The sequence below is a fragment of the Nipponia nippon genome, unplaced genomic scaffold, assembly GCF_047370975.1.
Source record: "Nipponia nippon isolate SJK-2023a ecotype South Korea unplaced genomic scaffold, ASM4737097v1 scaffold_7, whole genome shotgun sequence".
NCBI lineage: Eukaryota > Metazoa > Chordata > Aves > Pelecaniformes > Threskiornithidae > Nipponia > Nipponia nippon.
Window position 1 is genome coordinate 7,775,120 of NW_028262391.1, and position 23,647 is coordinate 7,798,766.

Below are 23,647 nucleotides of genomic sequence, written 5' to 3' on the forward strand. Positions count from 1 at the left end.
TTTTATCATGTTCAGGTTTTAAGCCTACTGCACTCTGAGGTCTAGTAGAAGTGGGAACTGTCTTAAAACTTAATATCTCAGAAAAGAGAGAAAAAAAACAACAAAAAACACTTGAGAACTAGACAAAAAATAGCCCAAATCGTTTAAGCTGGATGGCCTTCATATTATGCCTTTCCCTCCTCTAATACAAGCTATTGCTTTGAAAATACTTAATTTATTCTCTTTACCACTGCTTCAAATCACAAAGGAAAAGGCCTACTTCAAATTTAAAGTGGCTGTGCTATTCCACCCTTTAAATTTTAGATTAGGAAGTCTTGAATGACTTAACTACTGTTTGCATTTTAAAATCCTCGTTTATAGTGCTAGGAAAAGGAGTTACTTTTAGCTGGGTAGTTCTAAAGAGAAACTGTAGAAGATAGAAGAACAAAACAATAAAGATGTGACAAATATGACATCATCAGCTTCAAAAGATATCTTACACTTACCTACAAAGCAGCAACTAAAATAAAGCTGGTACTGTACTTTAAAAAGTTAAATTTGATGCATGCTTCTTGTAAAGACTTAAACTGGCCTACCACTTTCCCAGATTAACCCCCAAAAGCATAATCAAATTGGTATCTAGTCTATGCAGAAGTTTTTTAGATCATAAAGTTAGCTCCTAGATGTTAATACAAAGTGAAAAAAAAATTAATAATTTTTGATTTCGGTTATTATAAATACAAGCAAAAGGTACGTGTGTATGTATATCAAGTCAAAGAAAAAAAAATCTGTCTTTTAAAACAGTTCCTTCAAAGGCTGTATATATTGCCACTTTATTAACCCAATTTTTGAAATTTCAATGTACATTTCCCACTATTTTGACTGACCCCAAACTCAACAGTTGATACTTCAGCTAGAATATGTGCACAAAAACTAAATTTAAATGATGCAAGAGAAATAAATTCCTTGCACTGTAATTGCACTAAATCAACAAAAATGTCCAGAAATTTTTATCAATACATGAAGTGGCAAACAAATATTTTTTTCATTTGCCAACACTTTCTACTTCATTCAAACAAAATATCAGGTTCAAAAATATTTAGTGGTAGGATGTGAGGTCCAGAATTTTTGACGAAAAATCTGTTTTAAAATTGCAGGCATGTTTACAGTATATAAAGTGTAAATAAGAAATTCTCAGATTTATTATATATTTTTCTAAATTTAGATAACCTAAAATAGTTTCTAATTGGTTTGAAAAGTTTTGCTTAAATAGGTTTTATTCCTTAATATATATGCTCATATTATAAATTTAAGAATATATAACATGTCTAAACGTAGACCTATGAATTTTTAGGGGTCCTATTAATTTCAGAAATAAGTTTTATTTACTTGGGGTCAAACAGATGACACCTTTAAAACGACGACTTCTTAAAATGATTATTACATATTTCTAAATAGTTTTAAAACGGACATGTACCAGATATTAGTCTTTGAGAAAATAAAAAAAGAATCCCTACTAATATTTTAAGAACTGCACTACTCAATAGAGGAATTTTTTAAGCTAATCAACTTTGAACTGATGTTTTGTATCTCAAAGGTAAACTAATCATGCTATGAAGTTTTCCCCAGCTCAAACCAAAATAACCAAATATTAAAAGTTTTCAAATCCTCAAAGAAAGAAAAAAAAAAAAGCCTTCACTGTTCTGAATAGAAGCATACATACCTTGTCAATGATCTTTTGGAAGTGGACTTCCACAGAACAACTCTGGATGTCCGTATGTTTGTCAGAATTATGGATCAGCACAGAGAGTTTTTTGGATCTGATTTTTTGTGCTCGATACCCAAACACAAAAAGCATTGAATCAATGACATTGGATTTTCCACTGCCATTTGGCCCAATAATACATGAAAAACGCTGCATAATAGAAGGAAAAAAGTGATATTCAAAGGGAAATAGATCCTGGCCAGTGTACATCATCCATTTCATTTGTGAACAGTTTAAAACACAATTATTCCTAGTGCATGAAACTGCAGACTATTTGATAGCTTAGTTTTTACTGCCAAAGGTAAAGCAGTACAACTTATTTAATAAAAAAACCACACCTCAACTCAGCTCAGCTTTCTAAATTTTAACTTGTTAACTCAAAGCGATACTGCATTTAGCAAGCATGTTCGCAAGGAAAGTTTCATGATTAGCCACGTAAGTCTCTTGTGGGCACTAAAAAAATATTCTCATTCTTCAAACACACCCCTAAAAGTTCTCCAGTAAACGAAATAAAGAGAAAAGTGTGCTTTTCTAAGGTTTACTGACAAATTAAAATTGTACAGTATCAGAAAGGTGCACTTAACTGTTTTCTCTACTGTCCCATAATGAAAATTTAGAATCTCACTATATAAGTCATTCTAAAACTTAAAATATTTTTCAGTTATTTTGAGGTAAGCTTACATGAAAATACAGGAAGGAATACTAACGCACAGCGAAGTCTTACCTTCGTTTACAAAATGCTTAAGGTAAAAGAAAGATACCTTATGAAAAGGTCCCAAAGTTTGCTCCCCTGCATAGGATTTGAAGTTCTGGTTTACAATATGAGTTATCATGAGACGAGGAGCACCAGCTTCATTGGTCATTGCTGGAGGTGGGGGAGGAGAGATGCTACCCAAAATCTCTTCTAAACTTCGATTATCAAGCACCTCATTTGAGACTGCTAAAAACCATCCAAAATAAACAGAAAGAAAAAAAGACTATAAGGTCTCAATGACTAGACACCTTTTAAAATGTTCAACTGGAAAAGCAAACATCATTTCTATATGAACCAAACCTATAGTTTTGCCTGTAATTATTAAAATGAGCTAAGTGGAATTAAAATTCTTCTTTCCATGAACAGAATCTTTAAAAAGAGATACTTAAGACGTCCCATCGATTCACTAGTGGGTTTGTTCTTTCATTATATAATTCTTATTCTAACACACTTTAATAGGCACTCTGCAATTACAATAGCTACAACCGTCACAATAAGCCTACAAATCTGAAACAGGCAAAGTCTTTCTCATTAATAAGTGCAAAGCCACATTTCAAGCGTGCTCACAAGTCACTCTGCAAGATTTGGGGATCGCTGCACAATGCTCTGAAAGCTGTAATGACAGCACAACTACTCTGCAAAGACAGGAAGTTTGTTACGAAAACAAACTGGCCCCCTGGATATCAGCTAGTTGTAAGCAAAGCAGCTTTTCAACAGTTACTAGCAACTTTTTCTTCAAATAGACAGTAGTTTTTGCCACCAATTTCAACATATTAATCCATTTGTCAAATACCTTGCTTTAATCAATTGCATATCTGGCTACCTAAAAAGACACACACCGCTGTTTTTCCAGACATTTTCAGCAAAAACTCAACTCAAGAAACTCAAGAAAACACACTGCTTCATGAAAAAGAAAGTCAAATCATTTTAAGAGTTAAGTAAATAAACTTGACATTTATTCCATTCCAAGAAATCCATACCATTGGCTGCATATAAATTTGAAAAATCCTGCTGTTGTATCACAATCTTAAGCACAATGTTACAGATCAGGAATACGAAATAGGCTTTATTAGGAGAAAGTCTACAAATTGCTTTTGCACTTGTACTAAATCGCTGGTCCAAACACTTTAACTCTTTGCAAACTCTCTTTGCCATTTTAAAAGCAGTTTAAACTTGCCAGGAGTCAAGGCTTTCAATATTCCTTTCTAGAAGAGAAAAGAGCAATTCCTATCTGGAACAGTTGGTAAATTCAACTGAACGTTGTTGCTAAACAGGCACTACCATCAAGTTTACACACCACCAGAACCCACAATATTCAGACCTACCTTGTGGAGGTTCTTCGCCAAGCTGTCTGTCACCTTTGTTTTCCACTTCCATGTCGCTGGTGGACTCCTCTAAGGGCTCTCTGCCTTTCTGATGGTCTGCTGTAGAGGTTTTGGTGCTCTTGCTTGGCATGATCTCTGTTGGCTGTTCCCCTTCCATTCCAAGCAATCAAACTACTGAAGGGATCTATCTCCTTTGCTAACATAAACAAGAAAACCCTGTGATCTAAGCATTAAACTACAATCCCCTAAGGAATATACCTACATGTTTGCCCAGATGTTTGACTAATTTAGAAACTAAAGACTAGAGGCATTTTGAAGACAAAAATCCAAATTTGAAACAAAACCCAAAACTTTGCCTCACAATGATATATTTTGAGATACATCACCCCCCAGAACAACGGACTGACCCTAATCCGGAGAAACCGCATGAATCTACCTACTGAAAACTCATACAGCCATGTTCAATGCAGTTACTATGCTCAGAGAAAGCAACCGTGATGCTGGGGGCAAAAGAGTTAAAGACACATTCGCAATAACAAACTGAGTAGCCATATGTCTTCTGGAAGCACTCTTTACATACACGTTTCAGACCTGACACGCATTTTACTTTCAACAGTTCACGCTGACTATATATTTTATATGGATAGATAAATAGATAAACAAAAAGACCTGCATAATTATAGCAAAGACTTGACTCTTAAACAGTTTAAATCAACACATTCATTTCGCAAAATATAACACAACCACTACTGCCAGCATTCAACATTTAACAGAGAAAGCAGAACGAAATACCTTAATCTAGTTGTGATGTTAAAGTTAACTGATCAAGAACGAAACATTACAAAAGCCCATCAGCTGGCACTTAAGCACAGCTCCCGAAAAGTATAAATAGAAAGCAACCGATGAGAAGAAAGACGACTGCAAGAGCGAAACTCTCTCCAAAGAGTTTAAATTGCAGCAAGTGGCGAAGTTAGCTCGCAGAAAAACAGACATGAGAAAGTTTACTTCTCACAAGATAAAAAACTGACGTGGTTAGAAAGTCATCTTACAATTGGTGCCAATCATTTGACGTTTTCAGACCTACCCCCAACCCACACTCTCATGAGAGTCCTTCATTTGGGACAATGGGGGAGGGGGGGGAAATAAGAGAAAGAACTCATTTTAAGGCAATTTGAGTCTATGCCCCTGTTAAGAAGTGTTCCGCAATGGCTGTCTCAGACAATTACAGCCTCGCAAAGTACCAGACCTTTTTTTTTTCCAAAACTGCTCCACTCCAACAGAATTGTGCAATATAGACCTATTTACCTTACCAACCCTTCCCCCCCCAGATACTTCAACAGAATGAACAAGCATAACTACTTGACCTCAGCTTTTAAATCGCGATAAATCAGCTGCCACATACTCTCTAACAAATTTAACAAATTCGTGCCCAGCCCCTCCCCTGAGTCAGCTCAAAGGTGTTTGTTAAAAGCATCTCTCGACGATCTCCTGCCAAGTGCCGTTTTTGTTACGGGGATGGCGAAAAAAGAGTCAGAGCCGGACAGAAAGGCTTCCTTATCAACAGCCGGAAAAATTTGATAGCGATAACCCGTGTCAAACCCATTTTGGGGTTTGTTTTTTTTTTTTTTTTTAATCCATCCGTTAATCTAAGGAGTCCAACTGCACCCTTGTCACGGTCTTTGCAAGTCGTTATGGACTTTCTTATGATTTGTGTCTCATACTTCAAGCATAAAAGGAGCGGGCAAGAGCGAGTTACGGAAGGGTCCCGGCTTTGTACGCAGACTAAAATCGGGCCTCTGTGCCACCGAAACGTATTCCTGTACTTCCCCGTCCTAGGTGGGTCTCCGATTCACGGTCCCCAGAGGTCCATAACGGCACAGCGGGAAACCTGCTTTCTCCCTTGGGCTGCAGAGGACCCTCTCTCATGCCCTTTCCTCGAACCCATCTGCCGACACCGGCCAGGACGGACACGCCGGGCGCCATGCCCCGCCGGCGGGGGACCGAGCGGCCGTCGGGCAGCCCGGACCCCTCGGGAAGGGCCCTCGGCGGGGCAGCCCCCGCCCGGCCGCCCGGGCCCGCAGAGAGGGGCTGCCGCCGCCTTTCGCCCCCTCAGGGCGAGGGGAAAAGGGGAAGAACACGGCGCGGGGCAGAGCACGCCGCCCCGCTGCCCTCCCCCTCAGCACCCCCTGCCCGGGGAAGCGCCCTGAGGAGGCCCCCGCCGTCCCGCTCGCAGCGGGTGAAGCCCCCCAACTCCACCTGCCCCGGGGCGAACTGCCGGCGCCTCTGCCCGAAGCCCTGCCCGCCGAGCTACCCGGCGCTGCCCGCGGAGCTGGTACCTTCGAGAACCGGCGGCGCCCGGCCCCGGCGAGGCTGCGGGTGGCGGCAGCGCGGGCGGCTCCGGCTCCCGCCGCGGCTCGGCGGCTTCCACACTCGAAAATGGCGCCCAAACGGCGAACTCGAACCGAAATTCGTTAGAAAAGCGCGGGGCATGCTGGGAAGGGAGGGGGCCGGCCTCCCGCGGGTTTGAAAGGAGGAAAAAAAGCTCCGCTCCCGCGCCATCTTGTTTTCCGTTACTGCGCGGACAGGCTGGGCGGGATAAAAAAAACAAAAAAAAAAAAAAAATCCCCTCGCCTCGGGGAGCGGGTTTTTTTGGGGGAGGGAAGGGGGGGACCGGCGGCTGAGGGCGGCGGCGGCCCCACGGCCCTGCCCGCCCGTCCCGCGTGGGAAGGATTTGTTTTAATTTTAGAAGTAGGTCAGTGGGCGGCGCTTGGTTGCTCGGCAACGGGCGGCGAGCCGGTAGGGCCCGAGCGGCGGCGTGAGCGGGCGCTGTTATGGGGAGAAAAAAAATAAAAAATAAAAAATAAAAAAAAAATAAAAATTGTGGGGACACAACGGTTTTAAAGCGGTATAAATGAACGAGCGGCGCGGTGACGCCACCGGGCCGTGTCACCTAGTCGGGGAGGGCCCGTGAGGTGGCGGTGGGACGAGGAGGAGGAGGAGGAGGAGGAAGTCTCGCGGGAAGTAGCCATAGAGACGGAGCCGCTTGGCCGCGGGGGGTGCGGGCGGCCGCCGCCTTGGCCCTGCCGCTCCCGTGGCGCCGGGGGGACGGAGGAAGGCGGGATTAGCGCGGAAGCCGCCGGGGCTCGGGAGCCGGCCGCTGAGGCAGCGGTCTCCGCCGCTCTGCGCTTTTCCTCCCGCTGCCGGCGCAGGTAAAGGCGGACTGGGGTAGGCGGTGGCGGCGATCGCCCTCCCCTCGCCGTCGGGGGAGGCTGCCGGGCGGGAGGTCTGACTCACCGCCGCGGTGGGCGAGAGGGTCGGGAGCTGTGACCTCCGGCTCGGCGTGGGAGGCAGGGAGGGAGGGCGCCGGGAGACAGCCGGGCGGCGAGGTAAGGGCGGGGGAGTCCCGACCCCCGGCTCCGGACGACCCTGAGGGAAACGGGCACCGGTGCTCGCCTAGGGACGGGGCGGCGGATAATCTGCCGCTTGGGAAGCTGGAAGCTTTGAGGGAAAAGGGTGCGCTGGCACGGCCGGAGAGCGGGCTTCGCTGTCGGTGCGGTGCCTGAGGCTGTCCCTCGGGCTTGGGGAGGCGACGCAGACGGGGCGGGAAGAGCTGCGGTTCCCTCACGGCGGGGAGCGAAAGCCGCCCCGCGGACAGGCGTGCGGTGAGGAGCGAGCTCCTGCCCCGCCACCGCCACCGCCGCCCTTGCCCCCCCTGCTGCCGTCTGTCCGCCCCTTCGCTCCCCCCGGCTCTTGCTCAACCTCCCGCCGCCGGCTCTGATCCTCATCTCCCCGTTCAGCAGCTCCGGAGGGGAAAGGGCTGAGGAGAGGAGGCGGGGGGCCGCGGAGCGAGGCTGCGGGACCAAGCGGGAGCCTGAGGCTGGGAGAAGCTGAGCCAACCTCACCCCGCCAGAATAACTCCTCGTTAGTGCCCCCTCTTTTTAAAACAACTAGTAAATGCTTTCAGCTGACCTGCTGTTGGACTCGCTGCGGACTGGTGGAGCGCATGGGATGGGTAAGGATGTGCCTGTTGGTGACAACAGGTGCGACATAAGGGTGAGCGTTCCGCCATTTCGATGCACGTAAGGAGTGTTTAACCCCTTTTCAAAAACTATAATAAAGTTCTGGCCTTGTCTTTCAAAGTAAAATAACGGAATTCTGCAAGAGTTTTTTAAGGATTTTGGGTGCCCGTGGAGTGGGAGCAGGGAGGGATTGCAAGCTGGAGGCCGACAATAGCGACGTGCCTTCTTGAAGCCCTAAGAGAACAATAAACAAAGTAAAAACTACTAAGCAGCAACTGAAGAGGTGGGTTTAGCAAGTTGTGGTGTGCGTAGAAAATAGAAGCAGATAAGATCCATGCGTCCAAATAAATGTGAGGTAGGAGAAGGAAATTAAACATTCAAGTATGAGAGAGATAATTATTTAAAAATAAAAATAATTATTGTCTGTGTTTATCAATTAATGTAAAGTAGGGTTGAAAACTTATTCTTTGGGCACAGAAAATTATGTTTTAGGACTATTATCCTTTTAATGCTGCTTAAATTCTGCATAGTAACTGTTTGACACAAACTCATTTTTATAGTGAAAAAATTCCAGAAGATTAGAAGGCCACATCGTGCATCATCATGCTCTCCTCAGAGTACACCATCTGCTCCCACCTTCTTGCTCTCACTTCTTTCCATCCTGAAGGACAAAAAAGTTTTAACCTGGATCAGTGCCGCTGCCCTGTCCAGCCACAGATACACAGGTGGCTTTTGCTGTCACAAGAGGGAAGGGGATGAGAGGGTGGGACCCCACGGAACTGCTGATGGAATTAGTGTTGCAGTGGAGTATCATGGACATTACTAATTCGGGTGGATTAAAGACCAGGATGTTGTATCATTTTGTCACAGCAGGATTATTTTAATAGTATGGCTTTTTCCTCTAAATTTTCTCACAGTGCTCTTGCTAAGCATGAACTTCCCTGAAAAGTTTGCGATTCCAGGTTTTCCTTTGCTACGTTCATGGCTATTTGTCAGCACAAGAGAACTTTGGTGTTTCAACCTATAATGTGTCAGCAAAATGTTCCCAGCATCACTTGTTCTTTAAATTGTCCAGTGTGTTTATACTAAGCGGTCAGTTAAATATTGAGTTGGGTACTGTACAAACAGAATTCTCTTAAAACTCAGGTCTGTTTTGGTGCTTATTTTGCCACAGTACTGATGTAATGTTACTTATTTCAGAGCTTTTTATGTTGGTGTTAGTGCTTTCCTTTTTAATTTTGGCTACTTATATATGTTTGTTTTGTTTTATTACAGTTATATACCTACATATCTTTTTTTAATGCTCCATCTGAACAACTGAAATGAGACTGAAGACTTCACTTTTAAAGGAACCAAAACATATCCTTTGTCTCAGACTGTAGAAAAGCATGTTAATTCTGAATAGCCTGTTTTTCAGAAAGGATTTCTTTATCGTAAATGTCATAGTAAAATATTCGTAAATTGCAGGTGGCTTTTTTCTTTTTCTCTTTCTTTTTCTTTTCTTCACCTTGCCATTCGGTGCAGCCTTTAAGGACAACATTTTAAGAGATGTTGAACACTCTTAGAGTAATACCTTCCCTTTGGAAGCTATCAATGTTTTGCTAGAAAGTTTTGAGTTTTTCTTTCCTTTCTTATTTGTAGTGATAAGTTAAAAGCTTTCCCAGACAGTAAATAGGAGCAGTGATATATCTACTTGCTTGTCATGAGGCATGCATGTAGCAGATATAAACAGAACTGTAATTCTCCTACTAATAAATTAGATAGGTCAACAATTTAAATATATGATGTGGTGTTAATAAACTGACACATTTGAGTGATAGTTGGGTGTTTTGCGCTTGCATTGTGCATTAAGACCCTTTTAGAGGTGTAACCCAACATTTCAGCTGTGTTTCAATAAGTATGCATCATAATAAGAATTACATTTTTACACAATACAGTTTGCTTTATTTTCTGCTGAATTTCTACCAGCTTTTTTCTTGAAGCAAAAGAGCAAACAAAAAATGAAGAATCATGTTTTCTTTACATAAAGCATTTCATGGAATCTTATCAAAGTAATCTTCCTGTGCAGTTCCTTCAGTTTTGTATACCCTAGGTGAGATATTTTGTAAGTTTATTTTTAACAATTACAATTTTCAGACTTCCTTAATTTAATTAAACATAAAGAATTGGTTAGCTGTGTGGGATGGACTACAGCTGACGAGCTATATTCCTGCAGTGATGATCACCAAATTATGAAATGGAACCTTTTAACTAGTGAGACTACTCGAGTAGTGAAACTTCCGGATGATATTTATCCCATAGATCTTCACTGGTTTCCCAGAAGTATAGCTGGGAAGAAGCAGTCCCATGCCGAGAGCTTTGTTCTAACAAGTTCTGATGGTAAGTCAATTTAAAATATTTATAATTTCATACCACTTTGTGCTTATGTCACTCAAATATATGAGAAATTATTTGCAGTTAAATAGTCTGCAATAAAGCAATTTCAAATATTTGTGCACCAGTTGCACTGGTGTAAAATTAATAGTTATTTCAAATTTAATACATTGTATTACTATAATTTTCTCTGATACAACGTTATCAAATATACCTCTGACAACAGATATATAATTTTTTTAATGTAAGGTCAGTTTCTACCATCTTTTTTCAGTTTCATAAACCAGTAGCTTTAAATATGTCTGCACTGCATGCTTACATAGATACTATATTGCCTATAGTTATGAAAACTGAAGATGACCAAGTTACTGAAATTGCTTAACCGTGGTTTTTAATATCAATGTAGTCCATTTCTTGGACATGTTACAAGAGCATGTCTTGTATCTGGCGTCTATGGAGTCTGAAGCATCTAGTTCTGGCTGTTGTCAGAGATGTAAGACTAGTATATATGTGCAGTATACTGGCGGATGCATATATACACATGTATCTCCAGTATGCTGCTATTTGTCCAGTATACTAGTGTACTAATACTAGACTATATGATCCAATATAGTAGCTACTGTATTCCAGTGTATGGATTCTGTTTTGTTGAAGGGAGGTGGGAGCAAGAAGGTTTGATGATTGCTTGGGGTTTTTTTTCTTCTTCTCCAAAGAGACTAGGAATTGATTTTGCCCAACTTACAGTCAAATTTTTCTTCCTGCATGAAGGCCAATATACTCATATCCCCAGTTCAGTGAAGAAATCTTAGGTAACTGGTTTCATTATTATTTTATATTTATTATGAAGCAGTTCATACAGTTCAGGTCAGACTTTGTCTCCTTTCTTCTCACTACCATAATGGGGATTATGTTCCATGCCATCAGGAATTTTCTGTGCATGTTTCCCCTTCCTTTTCTTCCCTCATCCCTTTTCTTTAAGGAAAAACATTTGGGCTCTCTTCTTCTTGATCCAATTCTTTGTTTGAACAATATACGAAAAATAATGGTAAAAAATTTTCTTAACGCACCCTCCTCTTTATTTCTGTTACAAGAAACATTCCTACCATGTGGAAACCCTGTAGTTCAGATTGAGAGTGTTTCCTCCTGAACCTACCAGTTTTAGAAAGGGGTTGATCCTTTATGAAATCTGCTGGTTTACATTGACCTTGTTATAAAAATTGTGTTGGGATAAAAGCTCTGCTAAGAAACAAGTCCTTGATGTAGACTGGGACTGCCTCACTGGCAAGAGCCTACTAATGGGATCGGTGGGTTAGTCTGTGAATGATTTCTGATACTTTCATGTGTTACATCCAAGAGCTTGGCATACAGGTGACTTGGAAGAGCTGTCTACAGCTTCCTGAGGAGGGGAAGTGGAGAGGGAGGTGCTGATCTCTTCTCCCTGGTATCCAGTGGTAGGACTCATGGAAGTGGTTCAAAGCTGCATCAAGGGAGGTTTAGACTGGACATTAGGAAGCATTTCTTTACCAAGAGGGTGGTCAAACACTGGAACAGGCTTCCTAGAGAGGCGGTCAATGCCCCAAACCTGTCAGTGTTTAAGAGGCATTTGGACAGTGCCCTTAATAACACGTTTTGACTTTTGGTCAGGCTTGAATTGGTCAGGCAGTTGGACTAGATGATCCTTCTAGGTCCCTTCCAACTGAAATATTCTATTCTATTCTGTTCTGTTCTATGCCTTCCATGCAGAAGTTGGACAGTCCTTACGCAGATCCTAACTTTTTATACCTTTGTGTTTTACTCAGTTGATAATGCTGTTGAAGGTTCCAGAGTAAGTAAATTAAATTATCCTGCTGGTAGTAGTAGTTATGTGCCACAAAGATGCCGATTGCATCAACATACTAAACTTAGTTTGTATTCTTTTGTCAGCGGTCAAAGATCTTGGTGGTAAAGCTGTATTTCTACACAAATGGTAGTGATGGGAGTTTCTCAACACTGAGCTGAAAGCAATATGCTGCTCTAAATCTCTGCCAGGTTTTTCAGGCAGAACAGATCACGGTCAATTGTTGTAGAGTTTCCATCAGGATAATAACGGCCATCTGCCCATGACCCTGTTGATACCTTTCACAGGGATCTATTGATAGTTTTAATGGGACTGATGGAGAATTTCCAGCTAACTTCTGCCCATGTTTTGGCCAGAACCTTGAATTTGTGGGTCTAGGGTGTTTTCTTTGGTGAGGGGAACTTGTTGTAGGCTTTTGGCTAACTTTGCAGTGAGCTTGATTGGGAACAGAAGGTTTGTTACTGGGCATTAGCAGTCTGGAGCTGATGCGTGGCTTCCTGTACGGATGGAGAGAGGTAATATGGATTTGAAGAAGGTAGAGGAAAATTCATTCCTTGCATGAGATTTTGAAGATTTCTCTGACTTTTGGCAATAGTTGCACTTAAAAATTAGGAGGGCTGGGGTTTCAATTCACAGAGTGGAGGCCAAGATTTCTTCAAGGTATTCAATACTTCCTAAGGAATAAATGCACTGAACTTATGGAACAAAAGCAGGACATCTTTTGGCTTCCTGTCGCTTCCTAGATATACATGGGGAGGGAAGATGCGAAGTTCAACCAAGCAGAGTTGTAATTTTTGTAATACTTGTTGGTGAACTTTACTGTGAATTTTAGGCAGCTGGGTTTAATGAAGTATTGTTTGTAGAGCTCTTGAGGTGGAAATTGAAGCTTTAGTGAAAGCTGAAAGGAAGATTCATTTGTATCAATTAATATTTGCATGCATTATAGCATTATGCTTTGGGGAGGGGGCAGGGTTTACCTAAACAAAGATGTTCTTCAGAAGGTCAGTCAGCGATCAATATTAACTGAGCTGATTTCTGTGGGATTTGTATTCTTTTTCCATTCAGTGATAAACAAGGGATGGAAGGATTTTGGTAGGTCAGCCGGTGCTCTTAATTCCTTGCTTTTTTCTCCTTTCTTTTTCTTTCTTAGTTTTCACATTTGTATTTCTAATGTCCTGTTTCTGTAAAGTTCTAAATTGTATGCGTAAATAGTGAGCAAAAGAACAACTGTTAATAAGTCAGATCTCCTGTTAATTTATTCAATCAGTTTTCCAGTGTTACTAAAGTAGTATGCTAATATTTCATGTTCTGCTTGAATAATTCTTTGACTGTTTATTGAAGAAATATATAAGGGCTACTACTACCTTCATGAAAAAGATGACTTTTAAAACTCTGCTATGCAATTTTTCTCTCTCGTTTTTCTCTGTTTTTTATATCACTAAGATATGTAAGGAAAAATAAATTATATTCATAGATGTGTTTAGAGAGGCTGAAAGTTGATATTTTTTCAGAAGCGTTCAAATATTAGCATGTTGCAAGAGCTGTAAATTAGGAAATACTTTAGTCCATATGTGAACCTGATGCAAATTTAGGTAAGATACCAGTTCTTAAGTGTAATGTCTAGTAGGTATGAATGCTTGCCCTTCTCCTATAAGTGGATTAACTGAAACTACAACAAAGAGCTACAGTTTAGGAATAAAGATTCATGAATAACAGCGTGTATAGGTAGGCCCCAGAATCTTTTCCAGGGTGCATTAGGACCTTTGCAAGGCTATCAGTTAACTACTAGAAGTTGTGTTAGTTTACGTGATGTAAGTCAATGGCAAGTGAGGGGTTCTTGCAGTTCGGCAGATGATTTTTCTTGCTGCTGAAGATTTTGGTTGTGTGTGACCAACAAATTCTAAACCAGTCCCTTAATGTTGATCTTTGTTTTCCTCAATAAGGTTTTTGTGTTCATTTGCTTATAACTTTTACAAAACTTTTTTTTGTCTAACCTAAATTTATCATCCTCGGATTCTAGCTAATGTTGAAGTACTTTATAAAGATTTCAGCTACAAGACATAGGGAGAGGAAGGTCAGGAAAAATGCTGCCTCCTCCATAACAGTAAAAAACAAAGATTACTGAATGAGAAGAAAATTCTGTGAAACATGTAAATGATCATGTAGTTATATCTGCTAGAATTCATATGCACTTGAGAGTCTATCAATTCTATCATTGTCCAGCTTTTGGAGATCAGCTTGATTAACTTTCACTTTCTTTTAATGCAGCTGTTTCTTGCTTGCATGCAGCAGAAACTGTTTTGGCTATCTTTGCCAAATTTATTGCAGTGGGGTGTTTTTTTGTTGGGTTTTTTTTTTTTTCTTCTTTTTACAAATGTGTAGGCCCTCCAAATTGTCCAGTTCTCAGCACATCCCTAAGGCTTATCATCTTAATGGTGTTGTAGCTGGGATAGGTATTGTCTGATCGGAGTCTGCAATCCACTAACTTCCCCCGTTTCCCAAAATGACACATCCTTTAGCTCTTCAAGCCAGTCCAGTGATCGGTCGTTAGATAATTTTGTATTGTTCAGTGACTCGAGTTTGTATTCAGCCCTTGCATTCCTGCTGGACATCTGGGGCCTTTATTGCTATTCCTGTCGTTAATTTGAATGCTACTGGTTTGCTAGCATAGCGCAGTGCAAAGTAGAACTGAGCTTTGCTGGATGAATTGGTATTAAAACTAAACGCTTTATAGTTGTTACAGAGCAGTAGATACTCTGTGGTAGGAAGATAATGTGCGATATTGTAGAAGGACGATAGGATGTAATTTCTGTTTAAGTGAACAGAGTAAATCCCAGTTTGTTTATATGTTTATAGAGTGCTAAATGTAAACAAAACTGGGTGAAGAAACTGACCTAGAAACATTTTTTTTCCCCTTGAAGTTCTGTTCCCTGAGAAAATGAGACTTCCATGACTGGTGATGTAGGGGGACTGGCTGGCAGGTAATCGGTACCCACCCTCCTTGGTGGGTTTTACGGAAAGAGGCAGCTATGTGATGGAAAAATGCCGAATTAGTGAACGCCGTCCCTGAGAGGGCAGCTGCAACATGGGCTACAGACAGTCCACGCAGGGAGGAGTTGTTTTGCTTGCCCTTGCTGAAGGGAAGCATGCAGCTGGGGTCCCTTCTTAGGCAGTAGGGAGTCCAGCAACACAAGTTGATTTGCTTTGCTGTTACTTATGGAGTGAGTTATTTTTGCCATAATTAGTTCAAAGATCACAAAACCTGAGATCTTCAGGTTTTGTCTTGCACAAGTTAGTACTTAATCTTCTTTCTTGTAGGGATTTTTTACCTAGTTAACTGTTGTAGGACTAAGGGATAAGCTCTTAGCATTGATCAGTACACTTATCCCAAACATTCAATTTTTGGAAAACTATTCATGAGATGTATTTGCCAAAAAATCATAGGGTTTTTTCTTTTTTCAATGAAATCAAAATATAAAATAGTGCTAACCTGATTTTTGAAAGAATGAATTGAGATAAAAACTTAATGTAGAAAATTTCCAAGTTTTTATCTCCTAGTGTAACTTAGCACTTTCAATAAAGAGAACTTATCTTGTAAAGATTTTTTTGGCATATGCGAGTGAATTATTGCATTGTAAAAGTGCATGAACAAGTTTTGTTGCTTAATTGCTATTTTCTAAAAACCTTAAATTTAAAATTCTGTTTAACTGTTACTTATATAGCATGCTTTATGTGTCAAGCCTGCAATTTTCCTGCAACAGCTAATTCATCTCTGTGATGAGGATTCCTGGAAATTTTTGAATCCAATGGAAATGGAATATAATGTCTTTACAGGGTTGCATTAATTCCTGGTTGAACTCCAGATGTTTGTGAAAATAGAGCAAATGTAAATTTAATCCTCTTGAGTTTTCTTCTGAGTTGCATCTCTTGTGAGATATTGTTCTTTTACTTCCTATTTACATTGATGTTGTTGCTGCTTTTTTACAAAAATAAAGAATTAAGTTTTGTTTTGGTTTTTTTTTTTATTTGAAGTGCAAACTAAACCATGGTAAACCAGAACACAATAAAAGTTGTTTCAAACTTCTGGCAGTGCAGGCCACTTAAATTTTGCCATCTTGGCTGCTGTGATTTGAATGTGCATGTAGGGTGGTAGTGTCCCGCGTTTTTACCTTCTGCGCAGTTCATAGTTAACTCTTTTGTCACCTGCATACACATATTGGTTGTGATAATGTGGTCCTTTGCTGAAATAGGTATTAGTTTCTAGTTTGGGCTCTTCAGGTATGGCCTGTTTCATCATTCATATCCCCAAGCAGGATGTTATTAATGGAAAAATTATCCCATCTTAAGTAACGGATCATTTTCACACACTTCGTGTGAGGTGTCTGTGTACCGTTTATCTGAAAGAGTTCTGGTCACTCTTGAAATTGCTTATAGCGGCTCACTGTCTGGCAGGTTAGATAAAATAATTTTAAGAGAGTTTTGGTTTTAAAGTAGTTAATTTGAATCACTGAACTACTCTAAGCCACGCGTTTGTTCTGCCACATGTTTCCAAGTCCTCCTTTGTCTGCTCTTTGGTCCAGTTTAAATTTGATCTTCCTGGATTTAAGCAACATCCCTCATTTGGAAAGAAAGACTTCCTCATGCTTCTGTTGAAATCATTAATAGCTTTGTTTTTGGCTTCTGTGAATTTCCATAACAGCTCCGTAATGCAAGCAGTAATACTTCCTCAGAGCAATGCACTCACTGATGGTCAGATTGTTCTAGCTTTTCCATTATCCTTTTGGTGCTGAGTGATTTTTCAGATCCTAAAAAAGAACACAAGCGCTCTCCTGGGCTGCACTGGATATACCTCTGTTTGTTAGCTTGCAGACAATGAAATAACCTCAGGCAGTTGTGTCCCCAGAGAAACATGCAAACTTTAGAGGGACATAAGAAAAATGAATAGGCAAAACAAAGATTATACACACCAAAAGGAAAAGAAAAATGCAACATTGTAGCTAGTTTACAAGTTGTTGTTTTGCAAGAGCTCATTTGTTTGGGCTAATCATAGTTGCGAACAACATAATTGTATGTTTTGTTCTTTTGTTGTTGTTGTTGGTTTCTTGTCTGTGTGTATTTTTAACAGAAGATAACACCGTTACAGTCGTAAATACCCGATTCACAAAATTAGATAGACTATTTGTATCTTGAATTTTTGTTTAGGGAAGTTTCACTTGATTTCAAAGTCAGGAAGAGTAGAGAAAAGCGTAGAAGCACACTGTGGAGCTGTACTTGCAGGAAGGTGGAATTACGAAGGAACAGCGCTGGTTACAGGTAAGCATTCTTAAAGTAATGAAGTGTTTTGACAACTAAAATAACAGAAGAGCTCTTTCAAAATAAGGCCTTTTGTTTTTTTTTTAATATATAAAGTTGACATGTCATGAAGAAATGCAAGGGTACAAAAATATAGTATTAAACAAAATTTGTGAAAAGTAAGTGCTTTCGATAAAATTAGTAGAATGTATTTTATTCTATGGGATAAATACAATAGAATGTTTTGGAAAAATAATTTAATCCTTGACATATGTTTAAAAAATGTAATCCCAAATTTCATCATTTATATTGTAGTTACATTGAATTTTATTGAATAAAACTGAGTCTATTAAGTGTTCACACGCTGGTCTAGCTTGAAATTCTTGGAGAAGGGGGGTAATGGAGACACAAAATCAGCAATATAAATGAAGTTAGCTATAATAAATTACTTTTTTTTTAGTGTACTCATTATCATTGGGGTTATCACCTTGTTTAATAGAAGTTAATTTTGCACTATTTGATTAATGCTGTTTCAGAAGAATGTTGTCTACTGTAATTAATAGAATATCTAGTAAAAACATTTATCTTTTTTAGTTATCCTATTTATTTGAAAGTAAATGTTTTTAGTATCAGAGTGCTTAGATATTTCTGTGGACGTTCTGTACTTCATAAATAAGAATATTTGTTGGTTTTTTTCTTATCTGTTACAAAAACGTTTGCTAGGTTGGTACACTTATACCCCTGCACATGACATTTTTTTGGCCAGCAAAGTTTACTGAGGCCTCATGAGCATCCTGAATGTTCCTGTGCTTCTCTTTCTTAATAATTAAGAGTGGTGTAGGTCCAGCTGCAGTCTAACTGTCTTCTCTGTCGAGGCTGGGAGAGTGATCTCCCAGTGTCTGCATCTCTACGTGTCTTTTTGTCCTAAATCTTTTGGTAATTAGTTGCTTTTGGCATTTTTGTCAAAAATGTCTATCTTGATGTTAAGGGGACGCTAATTACATTTCCTGTGATAGACTTCTCCTTTATGGGATTTCTGTTGGTGTCGGAATTTTCTGCAGCCTCCTGTTGATCTAGCACAGCTGATTTCTTTGGACAAATTCCAACTCAGTCCAGAAGTACTGAAGATAATTTTGGATCTGCTTGTTTCCAGACTCAGTCTGACTCTAAAATGCTGCTTCAAGGAACTCTGTCTGGCATGTTCCTCTGAAATCCCAGAGGGATAGAAATATTGTTCTTTTTAAAGACAGATTTGCCTCAGGAACTTTTCCAAAGAAAAAAATCAAAATTGCCTTTTCAAATTTTTTTTTTTGGGGGGGTGGGGGGAAGACTGCATGACAGTTATGGGGAGTAAGGGAATTCTGCACCATACCCAAACAGTGTACTCTGAGAAGCTCAACTACTCTTATACCGCAACTATACTTTGAGGAAGAGTGAATCATTGATGATACTGTATCAGTTACAATATTCTTTAGGGCTCTATTTTAACAGTATCAAAGGTGCACAAGTAAGATTTAAAAAAAATTTTTTTTACATTTTTTAAACACTTAAAAGCTACATCGGCCAGATATAAAAACCTGAAATCTGGTAAGTAAATTACCTTTGAATGGAAGAATGGCATTAAGTGTCTAGGTGCACCTTTTTCCTCATTAATTGAATCTGGGAGGCCTAAATGAAGGCCCAGAGCTGTATGTTTTAAATATGATAGCACACTAGGAAATCTGTGTTCTTAATGAATACATAACTATGCTGTATAGTGTATAAGAACTTAATCTTTAATAAGTAAACTAAGTTTCTTGGTAACATGCAGTTATGTTATAAAATATAAGCTTTCCAAACGGAGCCTTCAGTTATCTTCAGTTTCACCATTTATCAACTGTGAAGCCTCCAGTTTAATACATAAAATCTGCTCCTACTCTCTTTGGACTCCTCAGAGACTCATTTAATCAGCCTCTGGGCCATGGAACTGTAAATAGATGAGAAGTACTAGCAATGCTGAATAGAAAATACAGAACTTGGGGTACTTAAATAGTGATGGACTTTTTCTTCCCAGGAGCAGCTTCAGATAAGAAGACTATAGGGATTTTCAGGAGAGGAAGAGACTTGTTGATAATAGCAGAAGAACAGTCTTAAATATTTTTTCCTTAATATACTATCTATTTGCATGTTAGGAAGACTGCATAAACAATAGTTACCTGTAAGAAGACCTAGACTTATTTTAACTCTACTGTTCCCTAGATAAATATGTTTGTTAGACTTATTATTGCATTTAAATTCATGATTTCTGTGATAACTTTACAGTTGGTGAGGATGGCCAAGTGAAAATCTGGTCTAAAAGTGGAATGCTGAGATCCACGTTAGCTCAGCAAGGTAAGTTAATTTTCTTAAAGTTCCATTAGAACTTTTTAATTTGGGGTATTATGAAATATATTTAAATAACAGACCCTAAATCTGGCAGTGACAGTTTGTTTAAGGCTCTTAGGGCCTAGATAAACTGAAATAAAATTAAATGTAAATCATAGTTGAATATGGGGGAACTGGATTTTTAATAAGATGATTATCTTAAAAAAATTTCTTCCATTTAAAAGTATTATTGCAATGTTTTTAGACAATAGTTTCAGTTCCACCCTAAGGATTCTGGACGAGCTAAAGAATTAAAAATTAAAAACTCCAGCTTATAATACCAAGCCACAGACTCTTACGGTGAAACTGAAAAAAAAAAAATCTAAAAGCGTTGCAAGAATGCTTGAAAGATGCGAAGTGCATGTAGGTTAGTTCCTCTGAACTTTAAAACTCTTAACAGCCCTTGGTTCATCTATCTGTCTATCTAACTCAGTAACTAATTTAGTATATGCAAACAGTCCTACTGAAGTGAAATGATCCCTGTGCTTAAGTTCTTTGTTGAACTGGGGCCATGGAGACCTAACCTTGATCTTGGCTTTGTAACTACAATTTTATGCATACTAGAGCATTCCAGTTTTTTAAGTCAATTTAAAACCACATTATTGTGAAGTGCAACAGTATAAGCTGCAAATACATATCTATACAAATCACGTTTGACACTTTTTAAATGCTATTTTTTAGAATCATGATTTCTAACATTTTTGTACTATTTCAGTGAAGATACTGAGCTGGATTTTGTTTTTCAGACTTCATACATTGAGATCATGTGACCTTTTGACATTTTTTAAGAAACCACATGCACCTGGGGTTGGGTTAAATGTCAGACCCTTATCTCTTTCTAAAACAAATTATCTAAATTCTTTCAACCTGTTGAAGGCATTTTAACCACAGGAGTAAATGTAAAAATGTATTTCAATTCTGTTAAGGAAGTTCATATTCAAATGTAATGTTTTTTCATGCTTACAATGTAAAAAGATAAGCCAACTGAACTATAATTTTTGAAAAAAAAAAAAAGCTGAAGCACACACTCTTCACTATTTCTCAGTTGATATCTTGCAAGCTTTTTTATGTTTAACTGTGCTTGTCTGAGGTTTGATGAAGCTTATAAAGTAAGAGATGTGTTCTAGTTTGAAATATGCAAGCTGAATTTTCATTGATTTCTTAGAGTTTCTGGTATCGTATAAAAGTACAGTTGACTCCCCATGGAATAATTGTCTTTTTGTATTCGTGTTTTACGATAAGATCCTCTGAGGCTCAGAAACCCTTTAAACTTTAAATTTATAGGATCAGATTCCCACGGACCCCTCTGTAAGCTACTGACATACCTGGGATCAGGATAGGATTCTGCAGAAATTGTTATGTTGTTTAAGAAAGGTATATCATGTTTGAGCTAATTTTTCACTTCCTTTATCACCTCCTTGAGAAATGAAAGGATTACCATTGCTAACATTCTTTCTACTCATTCCTCTCTTTGTATTAGAAATAAATTTTCAGGCTCTTATCTTTGGATGATGGTCCACATGCCTATTCTATCTTTGGATTTTTACTCACTACAAAAACACGAACATATATTTTTCCCTTTTTTAGCTTTTTCAGTACTTCTATGGAGGGCTTTGGTTGCATGCAGTTCCATCATGTCGGTGCATGGAATAAAGTTAGTGTGACCCCATAGCCTCTACTGCGTTCAGCCTTGAGCTGTAATATTGCTGTTATGGCTGCGTTGTTCTTTGAGCCTGATCTCACTTCTTCATCCTTAGATTATCTTAATATTCGTCTTTTTTTTCTTCCTTTTCCTTAAACTGAAAGCTTTTTAAAAAAATGCTGTATTTGCAGTCCTTTGGGCTTCTAACTGACACGATGTACTGATACATTTTGATGAGGTAATTTTTTTTCATGGATTGCTTTGATATATGTTGGTAACCCACATGATTATGCTTAAAGCAGGATTTATCTGTGTATTCTGTGATGTATACATTGCAGCGTGACGCTGTGCTCAAAGTGTCTGTGTTCCTTTGGGGAGAGCCACAGAACTATGAAGAGTAGGAGGTATTGAAGGTCCACGTTTGAAAGAAAAGATGGCTCTACCAGCACAAATTTTTATGGTGCTTTGTAGACTCTGACACTAAGATTGTTTGAGGTGAAGTCTGTGGTGTTAATGGTGCCACCTGCACTAACTGAGTCCTTTGCAAGCCAAACATCTGGCTAGTAGGACCCGTGCTGAGCCCACAGTTGCATAGCCTCTCTTGAAATGTCTGTCTAAAATTGCTACTGCTGAGGTTCATAAACCACTGGCTCTCTAATCCTTGAAGTCCTCTACGGAGTCAAGGGTATTGGTCAAGCTGAAAATTAAGTAGCGTGCAGTTGTGCCTTCCTCACTACGATCAAGATTATTCTGCAGCACCATTTCTTCAGCTTATCCCGCTAGTGAAGCTGACAGCTTTGCTGATAACTTTACACCAAGATCTGAGAATCTTCAGGGAAAACAAGCAAGCAAGCCTCATGGATCCACCCTAAGTATTTCATTGCTAGAGCACCTGCTTCGATCCTGGTAACTGTTCTGCTGTCCCTAATTCCAGTCAAGATAGGAGTAACTCCTTGCGGGAAAGTCATATTTTAAATCCATGGGATGACTTTATTTCTTGTGTCATGAAAACTTACTTTCTTTAAGAGCATTTGGTGAAGGACATCACCATAACCTTTACAAAAATACGCATACATTGTGCAGACCAAGTCAGTGCTCTCTATGTGCTTTTTGATTCTTGGTGAAGCCATGACTTCCCATTATAAAAGAATATGACGCTTATTTATCATTTAAACATCATTATCCACAGACCAATTACTTCTGTGCCACACATTCTACCAGTTTACCTTACATGGATTTCTAGTTCTTCAGGTGATTTCTGTCACCTTTCCTTCTGTCATCTAGTACTCTTAAGACCGTATCCTTTCTTGAGTACTTATCTTTTGGTCCTGCTGACTTTCTGATGGGCTTCCAGTGACTAGTATGCTGAGTAAGCACCAAGGAGTAATATGAATAATTGGTGTACAGGTTGCCTTTTTGGTTAATGGAAGCAAAATCACAACAGTTGCAATGTAAACAGTTTAATTACATGTTTATTGTGAAGTGGAACTTACTTTTTAAGGGACAACTGTATTCCAACTGCAGCTTCTATTTTTTGTGCTGCCACAGAGAGACATAAAATTGTCTGAATTAATGTTTCTACTCCTGTGAAAGTAAAAAGTCTCTCACAGACTTACTGTTGTAATTACTGAAGTATCTGCTGTGGCTGAAAGTGTCGGAGTGACTGCTCTATCACTCCTGCACTCAGCCCTAGCTCTTTCTCCGCTGTACGCATTGGCCGCGGGAATGATTCCTTGGGGATTAACATCTGCTAGTAGAGCACTGAGATGTGAAGAAGCCACGCTGTTTGCCTAACGCTGATGTTCCTTCTTCAGATCCTCCCTCCAGATCTCACCTTTTCTGCTTTTCTCACTTCTTTTCTCAGAGAGTATTTTTTCCTGAAACTGTTTATCACCAATGCAATTCACTGCAGTTTGTCTGTTCTGCTGAATTTTTCTTTCCACAGCAATGCAATGTGTTGGCAGTCCTTTCCCAACCAAGTTCTTGTTAAGTGCAGAAGGAAATGAGTTAACTTAGCTCCTGCTGTTAAGCCCTGGAAATTGTGGTTAAGTAGTCAGCCATCATAAAAAAGTTAAACATTTGGTTTAAATATAAAAGTCTTCTGATTGTTAAATCAGCATTAGAGCAGGACAAAAATTAGTTTATTTAGAATTTCTGTACAGCTGGTGACAGAATTTATGTCATTTTCAACATAAATTGCTGCCAGTAGGAAAATAGCTAGTGCCAGATTTACTTAATATATGTTGTATGTTTCTATG

General features: G+C 39.5%; 2 protein-coding genes across 9 annotated transcripts in view; one reads left to right on the top strand and one right to left on the bottom strand.

Annotated features, from left to right (window-relative positions):
- SMC4 (structural maintenance of chromosomes 4) overlaps nucleotides 1-6,660 on the bottom strand; it is a 43,970-nt gene extending 37,310 nt beyond the window's left edge. Inside the window, exons 1-4 of one of the 2 annotated variants that reach the window (XM_087739665.1) lie at nucleotides 6,160-6,660; nucleotides 3,824-4,019; nucleotides 2,506-2,684; nucleotides 1,703-1,894 (exon numbers count right to left, since the gene is read on the bottom strand). In XM_087739665.1, the coding sequence (XP_087595791.1) occupies nucleotides 1,703-1,894; nucleotides 2,506-2,684; nucleotides 3,824-3,980 (528 nt within the window). In that variant the 5' untranslated portion in view covers nucleotides 3,981-4,019; nucleotides 6,160-6,660. Of the gene's footprint in view, nucleotides 1-1,702; nucleotides 1,895-2,505; nucleotides 2,685-3,823; nucleotides 4,020-4,615; nucleotides 4,836-6,159 lie in introns of those variants that run through there. The other variant, XM_087739666.1, reaches the window with a different exon arrangement.
- Nucleotides 6,661-6,822: 162 nt separating this feature from the next.
- The window catches only part of IFT80 (intraflagellar transport 80), a 61,873-nt gene continuing 45,048 nt past the window's right edge, over nucleotides 6,823-23,647 (top strand). For 2 of the 7 annotated variants that reach the window (XR_015700512.1, XM_087739669.1), the window contains exons 1-5: nucleotides 6,824-7,032; nucleotides 9,118-9,197; nucleotides 9,996-10,221; nucleotides 17,255-17,365; nucleotides 19,646-19,714. Coding sequence is in view for 2 of the 7 variants with exons in the window: in XM_087739669.1 (XP_087595795.1) it covers nucleotides 9,165-9,197; nucleotides 9,996-10,221; nucleotides 17,255-17,365; nucleotides 19,646-19,714 (439 nt within the window). In the remaining 5 variants the exon portion in view is untranslated. Of the gene's footprint in view, nucleotides 7,033-7,620; nucleotides 7,836-8,402; nucleotides 8,568-9,117; nucleotides 9,935-9,995; nucleotides 10,222-17,254; nucleotides 17,366-19,645; nucleotides 19,715-23,647 lie in introns of all 7 variants that reach the window. The other 5 variants (XR_015700510.1, XR_015700511.1, XR_015700513.1 and 2 more) reach the window with 5 other exon arrangements.